We start from the raw sequence: 12,645 nt of genomic DNA on the forward strand, positions 1-12,645 counted from the left end.
TAAGGAAGAAGGGGTAGGAGGCTCTGGGATCTCAGAAGCCCCCAAAGCACTGCTCCCCTTCATTTAGTGCCACTGCTATAATTTTCCCTCCTCTCCTTCCCTAAAAAAATCAGGCATCTCCTGAAGAGAGGGACTGGCTCAGGGGCCTGATCTTACCTCTGTGTGTTATTTCTCTTCTGCAGGATAACACAGAAGTAGAGAAGCGAGATCCCCAAGAACTAGTTGGTAAGTATGCAGGAGAGCTTGGGGCATACTTGTAACCCTTGCCCTGTGAGCAAACCAGCTTCTGGCTATGCCAGCCTCTGCTCCTTGGGGCTTTTCTCAGCTATGAGCATCCTCCCTTCAGACTCCCTCTTAGGGCCTTGGGCATTTTCTAGAATGACTGAGACCCCCCCAAAGCAGTTCTTCATTTAATAATATTCATGGTACATCTTATTGGGATTTCCTAAGTTGCTAATATATCAGGAGGGGGTTCCAGGTCCCCATCAGCTGGGAGCTTTGTTTCTTCCCCTTGTGCCCTGGGTCCTTTCTTTGCCTTTGTTCTCCTCCTCCCCCTCCACTGATGTTCATGTTGCTCACAGAGTCAGCATATGGCCTTTGCTGGAATTTTGCTTTGTCCCCAGGCAAGAACATGCCCTGAAACCCATGAGTTTGGGGCCCTTGGTGAGAGACAGAGCCGTTTCTGGAAAATTAGGTACCGTCCGCCTCCTTTGCCAATCCCAGCCTCTAATCCCATTAGAAAGTTTCTTAGCTCCTTTAATTTGGCCATGGACATTATTGAATCCAAAAGCCTTACCCAAGGGAATTTTCCAGTGAATCCAGGCCTCTCAACAATGTCAACCCTCCCTCTCTATGGCAGCTGTTACTTGCCTGTCCCAGTGATGTTTACAAAGCATATTTTTTTCTTCTTCCCAGGGACACCTATAAAACCTTCCCTTGTACACCCATGTTGGCATTGAAGGCTCACTCCTTCTAGTCCCAAGTTTTCAGATCACAGAGACTTGGCCAGAAAGTGCTCCTCCAGCCTCCCTTCCACTTGTTTTTTCTCTAAGTAGGATCCTTTTGCTGGGGGTCGGGAGGAGGAAGAGTTTATTTGGCAACTCTCAGTTTCAGGGGTCTGAGTCCATAGACAGCTGGCTCCATTCCTCCGGGCTTGAGGTGAGGCTGAACATCATGACAGAAGATAATGGCAGAGGGAAGTGGCTCACATGATGAGCAGGAAGCAGAGAGACTGTACTTGTCAGATACAAAAACATATCCCAAAGGCATGCCCCCACCTCCTTCAGCCACACCCTACCTGCCTTCAGTTACCACTCAGTTAATCCCCATCAGGAATTAATTCACTGATAAGGTTAAGCCTTGTAAAACCCAATCATTTCTCATTTAAACTTTCTCACACAGAAGCTTTTGGAGAACACCTAATCTAAACCATAATGCTGTTCAGTGCCACCCCAGTTCTCAGCAGGATTTTGCTTTGATCCCTGGGCTCTCTAATGGGTGGAATTTGAATCTTCCAAATTCTATAATGGCCCCGGGTTTTCCTAAGCCCTAGCTAGAGTTTGCCCAAAATTGAGAGACTTGCAACATCAGGGGCAGTAGTTTCCTTCTAGACCAGAAGAGGCAGAGTATGTCAGCTAGGGAGCCAAGGGCCTGTCCCTAGTGAGTAATCTGTAGGGCCAGGTGTGGCAAGAGCTTCAGCCTCTTCTTCAGAACCCCACCTGATCTTTCTGTTTATTATTAAGAAGCTTCAAGGCTGGAGGTCAGAGAGCAGCCTGTCTGTGAGCCATCATGGCAGTGCCCTCCACTCAACAGCAGTGTCTGGCACATGACACAGTGTGTATGGGATCTTAGCTCCCAACTTCTTTCACAGCCAACTGAGCACTGTTTCTCTCTGCCATCTTTGTTTATTTGTTTTGATACTGGAAATTTAACCCAGGGGCACTTTACCACTGAGCTACATCCTAGATCCACCCCCAACTTTTTTGACCTTTTATTATGAGACAGGGTCCCCTAAGTTGCTTAAGACTTAAGTTGCTGAAGCTGGCCTTGAACTTGTGATCTGGAATTGCAGGTGTGTACTGCCTATACCCAACTCCATGCCACACTTTAAAAATAGCTTTGTTGAGCTGGATGCTGAGATGCACATCTGTAATCCCAGCAATTTGGCAGGCTGAGGCAGGAAGATTGCAAATTTGAGGCCAGCCTCAGAAACTTAACAAGACACTGTCTCAAAGAACTGGTCGGCTTAGGAGGCTGAGGCAGGAAGATCACAAGTTCAAAGCCAGCCTCAGCAATTTAGTAAGGCTCCAAGCAATTTAGTGAGACCCAATCTCAAAATAAAAAATAAAAAGGATTGGGTTCAATCCCTGTTACCAAAAAAGTAATGAACTGGGAATGTAGCTCAATAGTAAAGCACCTCTGGTTCAATCTCCAGTACCAAATAAATAAATAATGAAAAAATAAAAATAGTTTGGTTGAACTGGGCAAGGTGGAAAAGACAGTATTTGAAGCAACTTGGGAGGCTGAGCAGAAGAGTCACAATCTGATGCAAGCTTGGACAACTTCGAAGCCAGCCTGGGCAACTTAACGAGACCCTTAGTAAGTTGATGAGACCCTGTCTTAAATAAAAAATTTAAAGGCCTAGAACATAATAACTTCAGTGGTAAATCACTCCTGGATTCCATCACCAGTAACCCCCTCCCAAAAAAATAAAGGAGCTTTGTTGAGGTTTATTTTATAATTTTCAAAGTAAAATTCACTGGTTTTAATTGTGCCATTTGATGAATTTTGACAGCTGTGTATAGTTGTATTATCCCCTCCACCTTCACAAGACAGGATGTTTCCATCCCTCCAAAATGTTCCCTTATGCACCACCACTATTTGCAGACCATTTCTTCCCCTGGCTTCAGGCGAGAAGTGATCCACTCTCTTTGGAAGTTCTGTCTATTTTAGAATTTCATTTTTTTTTAAGAGAGAGATTTTTTAATATTTATTTTTTAGTTTTCGGGGGACACAGCATCTTTGTTTGTATGTGGTGCTGAGGATCGAACCCAAGCCGTATGCATGCCAGGCGAACATGCTACCGCTTGAGCCACATCCCCAGCCCCCTAGAATTTCATATAAATCAGAATTTATTGATGTTTTGGGCTGGATCACTCCCTGTCATGGGGGCATCCTGTGCATTTAGGATATTTAGCACGGCATTAGTTTCTACCCACTAAATGCCAGGAGCATTCTCTCCTTCTTCCCCAATTGTGGTGGCAAAATGTTATCTCCAAAGGTGCAGAATCACCCCCAGTTGAGAACTGCTAATACAAATAGATCATAGTTTTCCTGACTGGCTTCCTTTATTTTTTTTTTTTTTATATTTTTAATATTTATTGTTTAGTTTTCGGCAGACACAATATCTTTGTTTGTATGTGGTGCTGAGGATCGAACTTGGGGCGCATGCATGCCAGGCGAGCGCGCTACCGCTTGAGCCACATCCCCAGCCCTGGCTTCCTTTATTTGTCTTGATGCTTCTGAGATTCATCCATGTCGTTGAGCATATCCATCGTTTACTTCTTTTTATTGCTAAGGAACATGCTTGTAAGGTATACTACAGTTGTTTGTGTATCCATTCACCCACCGAGGACACAAATGCCGCATAGTTTTGAACTGTCTCACCACTTCTCATTAAGGAGTAGCTAGGTCATCTCTTCACTGAGCATGCAAGCTTGGACAACTTTTAGTTTAGTGGAGAGTAGATTCCATCCATGATGCCATGATTGTCAGCTCCTCTGCTGAACTTGGCTCCTGTACCTGAACTTAACTCCTCTAGATATCAGGACTCAATGTTGCTCACTAGATGTAGGAAACATTTTCAAACATGTAGACAGCCCTACCTTTAAAAAAGCAATCAAGAAAGCTGAGAGTCCAATTCATAGGTGAGGTGTCTCTAGTACCGTAACTCCTGACAGAGCTGTCCATACCCACCAGGGGCCCCACCATTGCTCCATAGGTGCCAGAAACAGAGGTACTGGAGTGACACCCCCAGTGAGTTCTCCATGCCAATCATGAACTGGAAATATCCCCCCCACCTCCTGCTTGTAGCCCCCCATAACACCCTGCAGACATCCTCAGGTCTCCCAGTCTTGCTACTCTGCTTGCTCCCTGCACTGGCAGCTATGGATACTGGGGATGTTTTCTGACATGGGCAGGCCCCAGGGGTGATGTGTGCTGATGCAGGCTCCTTAAATCCTAAGTTGCAGCTGCCCTCCCAGACTGTCCCCAGAAGACCCAGGCAGCAGCCACACATGTGGTTGTTGTCCTGAGTGTCTGAGGACACACTGCTAAATGTATTTCCTGGGAAGATGGTTTAGAGTTCTGGCTGCTTGTAACAAGATGCACAGAGTGGATGTCATTTTTATTGGATTCATTCTGGAACTTAGGAAAGAGAATCACTGAAAAATTGCTTCTAAAATCCGTGGGATAACTTTTGTTTTCCCAAGTTTGTCCCTTTATTGTCAGTTACTTCCTAGTAATTCTTGTTTGTAGCCCAGAGCTCAGAGGGGTTTCCCTTTTGTCATGCTATCTACCATTTGCACCCTGGAGGTTGGTGGGGTTGCTGTGGCAACAGTGTCACACCCTGTTTTTCTAAAAGACTTTCCTGGCAAATGCCAAAGGGCATTCTTTGTCTCCCTGTCACATGCACACATTGTCACATTGTGGCTCTAGTCTTGGGAAGAACTTAACCTTCCTTGTTTCTGTGTCCAGTGCCTGCCAAGGCCTCCTTGCTTTTGTTGACGATGTTCATGAAATCTGAGGACCAGCTCTTCCCAGCTGCTTCCACTCTCAACTGGCCTCTGCAGCCTTTTTGAGCTCATGTCTAGAACTTCTGCTCATCCCAGGGCTGAGAGGAAGGAGAAAGTCAGGATGAGGCTTGAATCCCAGCCAGAGCAGAGTGTTACCCTTGCTTGAGGAATCAGGAGGCAGAAGGAAGGTGCTGGGCCGAGAGAATCACATAGTCCCCTTGTGGAAACTCAGGCCACAGCAGGACCTTTGATCTATGAGTCACCCAATCTCTGTCCTCTTGCCCCTCCTCAAAATAACAAGCCAGTACTCTGCCCTTGGAGTGTGTCCAGCAAAAATCCATTGATAACAGTAAAAGTCAGCATGTGTAATCGTGTTATAAGAGTTCCCTGGCCAGGCATGGTGGTTCAAACCTATAATCTCGCTACTTAGGAGGTTGAAGTAAGAAGATCTCATTTCAAGGCCAGCCTGGACAACCTAATGAAACCCTGTATTAAAATAAAATTCAAGCCAGGTGCCGTGGTACTTCTCTAATCCCAGTGGTTCAGGAGACTGAGTCAGGAGGATTGCAAGTTCCGAGCCAGCCTTGGCAACTTAGGCCCTAAATAATTGAATGAGACCCTCTCTCCAAATAAAATATATAAAAAGGGCTGAGTATGTTGTTCAGTGGTAAAGTGCCCCTGGGTTCAATCCCTGGTACCAAATTCAAAAAAACTAGGGATATGGCTCAGTGGTAGAGCACCTGCCTATTACATGTGAGACCCTGGGGTCAATCTCTAGATCAGTACCTTAAAAAAAAAAAGCAGGAATGCTCTGGGCTTGACCCCCAGCCTTAAGGTGTTTGTAGGGTGAGCAGGCTGGAATCCCAACAGCTAGACTGACAAGTCTGGAGAGTTTGTTTCTAGCCTAAGTAGTACAGGTGGCAGGCTCGTAGTCCCAGCTACTTAGGAAGCTGAGGTCACTTGAATCCAGAAGCTCAAGGCTTCTACAACAAGGCCTCCACAACATAGTGAGAGCTTGTCTTTTTAAAAAATAATAATAATAACCAGACACGGTGTTGCATGCCTGTAATCCCAGCAGCTCTGGAGGCTGAGGCAGGAGGATTGCAAGTTCAAAACTGGCCTTAGCAACTTAGCAAGGCCTTAAGTAACTCATTGAAACCCTGTCTCTAAATAAAAAATATAAAATAGTGCTGGGGATGTGGTTCAGTGGTTAAGTGCCTCTGGATTCACTCCCGATACAAAAATAATATTATCCTAGCCTTGGGAGAGGAGACCCAGAAGGCTGTTCTAGGCCAGTCTCCACAGTCCAGGAGACCACTTGTTCCCCCTAGAATTACAGGGGTGCAAAGCTAACCCATTTCTTAGAGCAGATAAGTGGTCTAAGAAATAGGTTAGTTTTGCACCCCTGTAATTCTAGCTTTTCAGGAGGCTGAGACAGGAGGATTACATGTTCTAGGTCAGCCTCAGCAACTTAGAGAGACACTATCTCAAAAATTAAAAAAGGACTGGGGACAGTGTTCCGTGCGAAAGTAGTCCTGGGTTCAATCTCCAGTACCACAAAAGGAAGAAATAAAGAAATGAGTTAGCCGGAGGATCTGGCACACACAGTAGGTCCTCAGAAAGTATTTGTTGGATGTTATTGGTGGTAGCTTGTTCATTCTTTCCCTTCCTCCTGCCCGCCCTGTTCTGCCTGCTATTTGCTCATTGTATGGTCCTTTTCATGAAGGAATGTTTTAAAGAGCACAGGCAGAATTTTACAACAAACAGTGCATTGTTTGAGTGATCCAGAGCAGGACTGTGGTCACCAGAGTGGCCAGAGCCTACAGGGAAGGGAGTGAGAAGAGAGGGCGAGGCTTGAGTGGGAGGCTTGGGTGGGCAGCAGCAAATCTCTGAGGGAGTCGTCCCTTGGGGGTTGTGGTTTTAATGTCAGAATCAGGCCTTTTGTTCCCCAAAATGAGTTGGGCCAAGAAAAAGACCATAAGCCAATCATCAACAGGTAATTTTTTTAAAAAGTGTCCTTATGCATAAGTAGTTTTAGACTCTTAGAACTCCAAATCTCAGGAACCCTGAATACAGTTTCTCCCTAGGCAGGTCAGCCCAAGACAAGAAGGCTGATACTGAGCAACTCTGATTTCTAGAGTTCTAGTAGAGGTGTTTTAGAGACTACGCAGTGGGAGGCTGGAGCCAATGCACAGTGAGTTGACTTGCATGTTCCTCCCAACCATGTGTTCACTAACTTCACATTGGTAGCCTGAAATTGGCCACAGAAAGGAAATTTACACCATGGGAATCAGCAAATGCTAAGGATCCCTCTCCCCCAGCTGGTTGTTAAACATTTCCCAGCACAGCACTGGGCATATTCTTTTCTTAAAATTTAACCAGGGGCTAGGACTGTAGCTCACTGGTAATGCACTTGCCTTGCATGTGTGAGGCACTGGGTTCGATTCTCAGTACCATGTATAAATAAAATAAAGATCTGTCGACAACTAAGGGAAAAATATTTTTAAAAAAAGTTAACCAGTGGGGGCTGGGGTTGTGACTCAGTGGTAGAGCACTACCACATATAAATAAATGAATAAAATAAAGGTCCATCAACGACTGAAAAAAAAATTTTTTTTTTAACGTTAACCAATGAGGGGCTGGGGTTAGGCACTGGGTTTGATCCTCAGCACCACATGGAAAAAAAAATTATATAAAGGTTTTGTGTCCATCCATAACTAAAATATTAAAAAAAAAAAAAGTTAACCAGTGGGAACCAGGCCCTGTAGTGTACACCTGTAATCTGTCTTAGGAGGCTGAGGTAGGAGGATCACAAGTTCAAGGCCAGCCTAAGCAGTTTAGTGAGACCCTGTCTCAAAAAAAGGAGGATGGGGTGGCTGGGGATGTAGCTCAGTGATAGGAGCACTTGCTTAGCAAGCTTGAAGCCCTAGATTTAATCCCCAGTACTACTCCACAAAAAAGAGAAAAAGTTAACTACTAGGACTTGGTAATACATGTTTTTCATCTAGACCTTCTACCTAAATTTCTCTTCTCCCAGGTTTACATGTGTCTGGCTCCTGATCAGCTCAGGTGACAACAGAATACCCTATTTTATTGTTTGTTTCTTTTTTTTCTCCTCACCTCCCCAGTATTGGGTGTGAACCCAGGAGAGCTCTACCACTAAGCTAAATCCCTAACCCTTTTTATATTTTATTTTGAGACAGGGTCTCACTGAGTAAAACTGAAGCTGGCCTCAAATTTTCATTCTTCCTACCTCAGCCTCTGGAGTCACTGGGATTATAGGCATATGCTACCCTACCCAGCTGTTTTACCATTTTCACAGCATTTATCCCTTCCTGAAAACATAAAAACGCAGCATATAAAATGTTATCTCTGTCCCCTGTCCTAATACCCTCACCTATAGAATCTTTCCCTCTAATTTCTCAACAGCCTCCTTTTCCGAAAGGGTCCGGAACATGTCGCCTGATGAAATCAAGATCCCACCAGAACCCCCTGGCAGGTGTTCTAATCATTTACAAGTAAGCACAGGGCCTGGCTGCTGAGGCCAATATGGATGAAGTGGTATGGGTTAGTTACCTGGTGGGGCCATAGCAGGGAAAAGGGACCAAGGTCCTGGGTTTAATTTCCAGCACCACAAAAAGTAAATAAATGAATAAATAGGCTGCCACATGATCAGGAGCTACAATCCTGGTTATCTCTAGCTAGCCAGATCTCAGGAATTGGCACCCATAGTTCATGGCACCTGATATTGTACTAGCCTACCTTCAGCAAGGCCTATGCACATTTCCCTGCACGCAGTTGACCCAGTGGTAAAAAAACTGTGTTGACAAAATAAGGACATATCAGACTGTAAAGTAAATTATGCTAATGTGAAAATAGCATTTATACTTTTTATTTTCCTGCGGTACTGGAAATGGAACCTAGGGCCTCACACATCAACCACTGGCACATCTAGCACTCTACCACTGAGCTACACCTTCAGCCAAAAGTACAGCATTTATATGGCATAACATTCCTGTCCTCATTCCTAAATTCAGATTTCAGCCATTTATTGCCTACCTTTGGCCTTGAAATCCCTAGTGGTGGAAACTGTTCATGCAGTTGCTCCTTGGCTGGCAAGACTTCTGGATTTCAGACTATACTGTGGCTTCTCTTTGTCCCTCTGCTGTGAGTGGGACCTTGTAACTAATAATAGGCCCGATGCCCAAGGCTGTGCAATTGTGGCCCTGGTTCACCTGCTTTGCCTTTGATCCTGCAGCTTCTGCTCAGTGCCTCTGGCTACTCAGCAAGCCCCTGGCACCACCCAAACGGATGGATGACTAATGGGAGTGGGGTTGAAGAATGCAGCAGACCAGGGGAGGACTAGAGTCAGGGCTGGGGTACAGTGCAGCTTGTCTTCCTTTCACGGAAGTTTCCTCCCTTTGCTGAGTTGTCTGTTTCCCAGCACCCTCAGGATCAAGTCATCCTCCATGGCAGAAAATGGGCTCTAGCCTGTAAGGACAATTCCAAAGATCTGCCAGACAGAGCCAGATAGCCATTCAGCCCTCAAATTCAAAATGTTCCTCCTCATTCAATCCTCCCTTGGGTAGAAACCATGGCATTTGAGCAAATGGTTTAGTTCACCTGAGGTAGCAGAACCCATTTGATTGATGGGCCTGGAAACCCAACCAAGTCAGCTATATGATAAGTTCACCGAAAGCTGCCAGCCTTCTATGTAAGGCCTCCTTCCACTGCCCTTGATGAGAACCCATTGAGGGAAGCAGCTTGTCGCTCTCAGCTTCTCTCTTCCCTGGTAGTTAAATGGATTACAAATCTTTCAGTGCTTCTTCAGGTCCATCTCGGCAGAAAAATTTGCCTTCTGACCAGGCGAGTAGGCCACCTCTCCTGACATGTCCATCCTAAAGAGTATCACTTGGGACCTCCAGCCCTGCCCCCACCTCCTCTTGCAGGGGAAGGGTGCCCAAATGTTTTCCTTCTGGAGAATCTGTATATTTAACTGCCAAGTGAGGGGATGCTGCAGTTTGATCTTGAATTAGATCTTACCCACCTTCCTAGATAACAACACACTTTCAAAGAACTCTTCATTGTCACTGGGCAGCACTGATACCATATGCCACAGGGGCCAGGCAGGACCCCCATCCTGAGGATAGCATATTACTGGCCCAGTAGGTTAGCCTGGATCCCAGCCAGGTAGTTCTCCTGTGTCCCATTGAGAGTAGGTCAGGGATCTGTGTGAGCATTTTGGTCAAAATGACATGAGCTCTTAACCCTTGATTGTGACCCTTGACAAACTGACATGACCCAGCCACTTGTGAGTGCCTCACATAAGACTTGCTAAGGCTGAGGGTTTAGTTCAGTGGGAATATGCTTGCCTAGCATGCACAATCCCCAGCATTGAAAAAGAAAGAAAATTCTAGGAAGTTTGTGAGACCACTCCAAGACATTCTACTCCTGCCTTGAAAAGGTCACAGGTCTATTGGTTGCAATTCACAGTTTTGCTGAGGACTTAACCTTCTGTTGGAATTTTAAACCAACCAGGCATGGTGGTACACTTCTATAATCACAGCAACTTTGGAAGTGAGGCAGGAGGATTGCAAGTTTCCAGCCTTGGTAACTTAGTGAGATCTTGTCTCAAAATAAAAATTAAAAAGGGCTGAGATATGGCTCAGTGATAGCGTCTGTGGATTCAACCCCTAATACCAAACATAAATCATGTAAAAACAGCTAACACCTTAAACTCTTCTTATAGTGATTTGAGAGCTGATAACCAGTCAGGAGTTTGTTTCTTTTCTTCTCTGTTCCTTCTCCACCTTGATCTTTACTCCTCACTGTACTGGCCATCCAGAGAAGGTTGGGAGAAATCAGCAATGAAAACAGACCCATCTTGGTTTTTCTTGCCTGTGGGCAGCTCTGCTCTTTAAAGGCTGGGTGGAAAAGGAGAATGTGGCTGGAGTTGGGCTTCCTGGGGCTCTTGTGTTTATGCCACAGACTGGATTGTGGGTGGGTGGTCTTCTGTCATATGTCCTTCTGTTCCTGTTCATAGGACAAGATCCAGAAGCTTTATGAGCGAAAGATAAAGGAGGGAATGGATATGAATTACATCATCCAAAGGAAGAAAGAATTTCGGAACCCTAGGTGAGTTTCCCATGAGCTTGCAGGTAAGTTTGAGTCACTGGTGTTAGATGGGGGAACCAGGAATGCGCCTAGGAAGGGCTGAGGAGAGGCAGCCTTGATCCCTCTTGAGCAAAAAGGGCCGTCTCCCAGATTCTCCTTATTCTAAGTGCCTGTGACACATAGCCAGCTGTCTAAACCAGGTGGAGCTTTACCAATTAGATCCAAACTAAGCATAGAAACCAGCCTACAGAATAGCAGCCAAGAGTCCTGGGCTGATGCAGGGAGACCTGGCTGGTTTCTTGTCACTCCTCTGCTCCTATAGCACATAACTTCTCAAGGCTTTGGTTTCCTCATCTGTTCAATAAGGGAGTTACTCTTCTTCCAACTCTAAAAAGTTGGTTTTGCATACAGATGAGAGGTTTTAGGGACAGGTATATCTAGGTCTTAGTCCATCTAGTGTTCTGGCTAGTGACAAACCCAGGAAGAAGGTGGTGTGTGACAGTGGGACCTGTTCTGGCCCCTGCATGGGCCTGAGTGTGGTGGACTCAACCCAGCCATACAGACTGAAGGTTAGAGACATCTGGATTAGACACAGCATAGCTGACATCTCACTTCTGGTGCTTGCCCCAGCTACATTTCCATCTCCCAGAGAAGGTAGAAAGCCAGAGCCAGGAGGTCAGGCCCCCCATTAGGAAGCTTGCTTAGAACAATATAACTGGCCTTAAGAGTTTCCGCTCTTATCTTAGCCCCAGGGACTAGTGGTTTCATTGCCCTGTAGACCTGGACCAGTGCCTGCTCACTGATGAGGCTGTTTTCTTTTCAGCATCTATGAGAAACTGATCCAGTTCTGTGCCATTGATGAGCTGGGCACCAACTACCCAAAGGTGCGTCCTACACTTTGCAGCTCGAGGGTGAAGAGGGTTCCCAGGACTCTGTGTTTGCTCCACTGTATTTGACCTAGAGCCACAGAAAGGTCCATGTAGCAGCACTATGGGTTGAAGAGGACAGGCCCCATCTCTGTTGTTTTTGAGTTTCTATTCTGAAATAGTTTAACAAAGAAAAGCCAGCAACAGACCTCGTCTCTAACCACTTAGAACCCAAGTATATGCTTGTTGTTCCTATCGGCCAGCTGGTGGTGGTGTTACTGAGCCAAGAACTTTGCCACTCCCATGTTCTTTTCTTTTCTGAGCTTTTTCTGGCTACCCATGGCTGGGAATCATGCCAGCTCCTGTGCTGTCAAGAGGACAGGGGGCTCCAGGCCAAAAAGGTCCATGGAAAGACTCTTCAAATCATTGTTACCTGGTGGTCTCTGCTGATTGCATCTTGATCTTTTCTTTTTCAGGATATGTTTGACCCCCATGGCTGGTCTGAGGATTCCTACTATGAGGCGTTAGGTAACCTGCTTTCCATCTACCCACCACTCGTCCATCCACCCATCTTTTCAGCCATTCAGCCATCCAGTCAATCATCCAGGATCCAAGCCACACATGTTTCAGGGTCTCCTCTATGTCAGGCCACATCCAAGGGGCTGTTGATTCAGTCTTGAATAAGACAGACCCCATCTGTAACTTACAAGACTTAAATATTTAAGTCAGGCATGGGGGCATATACCTGTTAATTCTAGCTACTTGAGAGACTGAGGCAAAAGGACCAAAAGTTCAAGACAGGTCTGGGCAACTTAGCACGACCCTCTCAAAACTTTTAAATATTTTTTTTTTTTTTAAGTGCTGGAGACATA

The 12,645-nt window shown here is 45.6% G+C and overlaps 1 protein-coding gene across 3 annotated transcripts in view; it reads left to right on the plus strand.

The window, feature by feature from the left end:
- SAP30BP (SAP30 binding protein) overlaps positions 1 to 12,645 on the plus strand; it is a 44,234-nt gene that overhangs the window by 24,542 nt on the left and 7,047 nt on the right. For all 3 annotated transcript variants that reach the window (XR_014019310.1, XM_081270919.1, XM_081270920.1), the window contains exons 4-8: positions 183 to 225; positions 8,223 to 8,311; positions 10,837 to 10,928; positions 11,731 to 11,791; positions 12,250 to 12,301. Coding sequence is in view for 2 of the 3 variants with exons in the window: in XM_081270919.1 (XP_081127045.1) it covers positions 183 to 225; positions 8,223 to 8,311; positions 10,837 to 10,928; positions 11,731 to 11,791; positions 12,250 to 12,301 (337 nt within the window). In the remaining variant the exon portion in view is untranslated. The remainder of the gene's footprint in view (positions 1 to 182; positions 226 to 8,222; positions 8,312 to 10,836; positions 10,929 to 11,730; positions 11,792 to 12,249; positions 12,302 to 12,645) is intronic.

Source organism: Spermophilus citellus, assembly GCF_964194105.1.
Source record: "Spermophilus citellus genome assembly, chromosome: 17".
Lineage (NCBI taxonomy): Eukaryota > Metazoa > Chordata > Mammalia > Rodentia > Sciuridae > Spermophilus > Spermophilus citellus.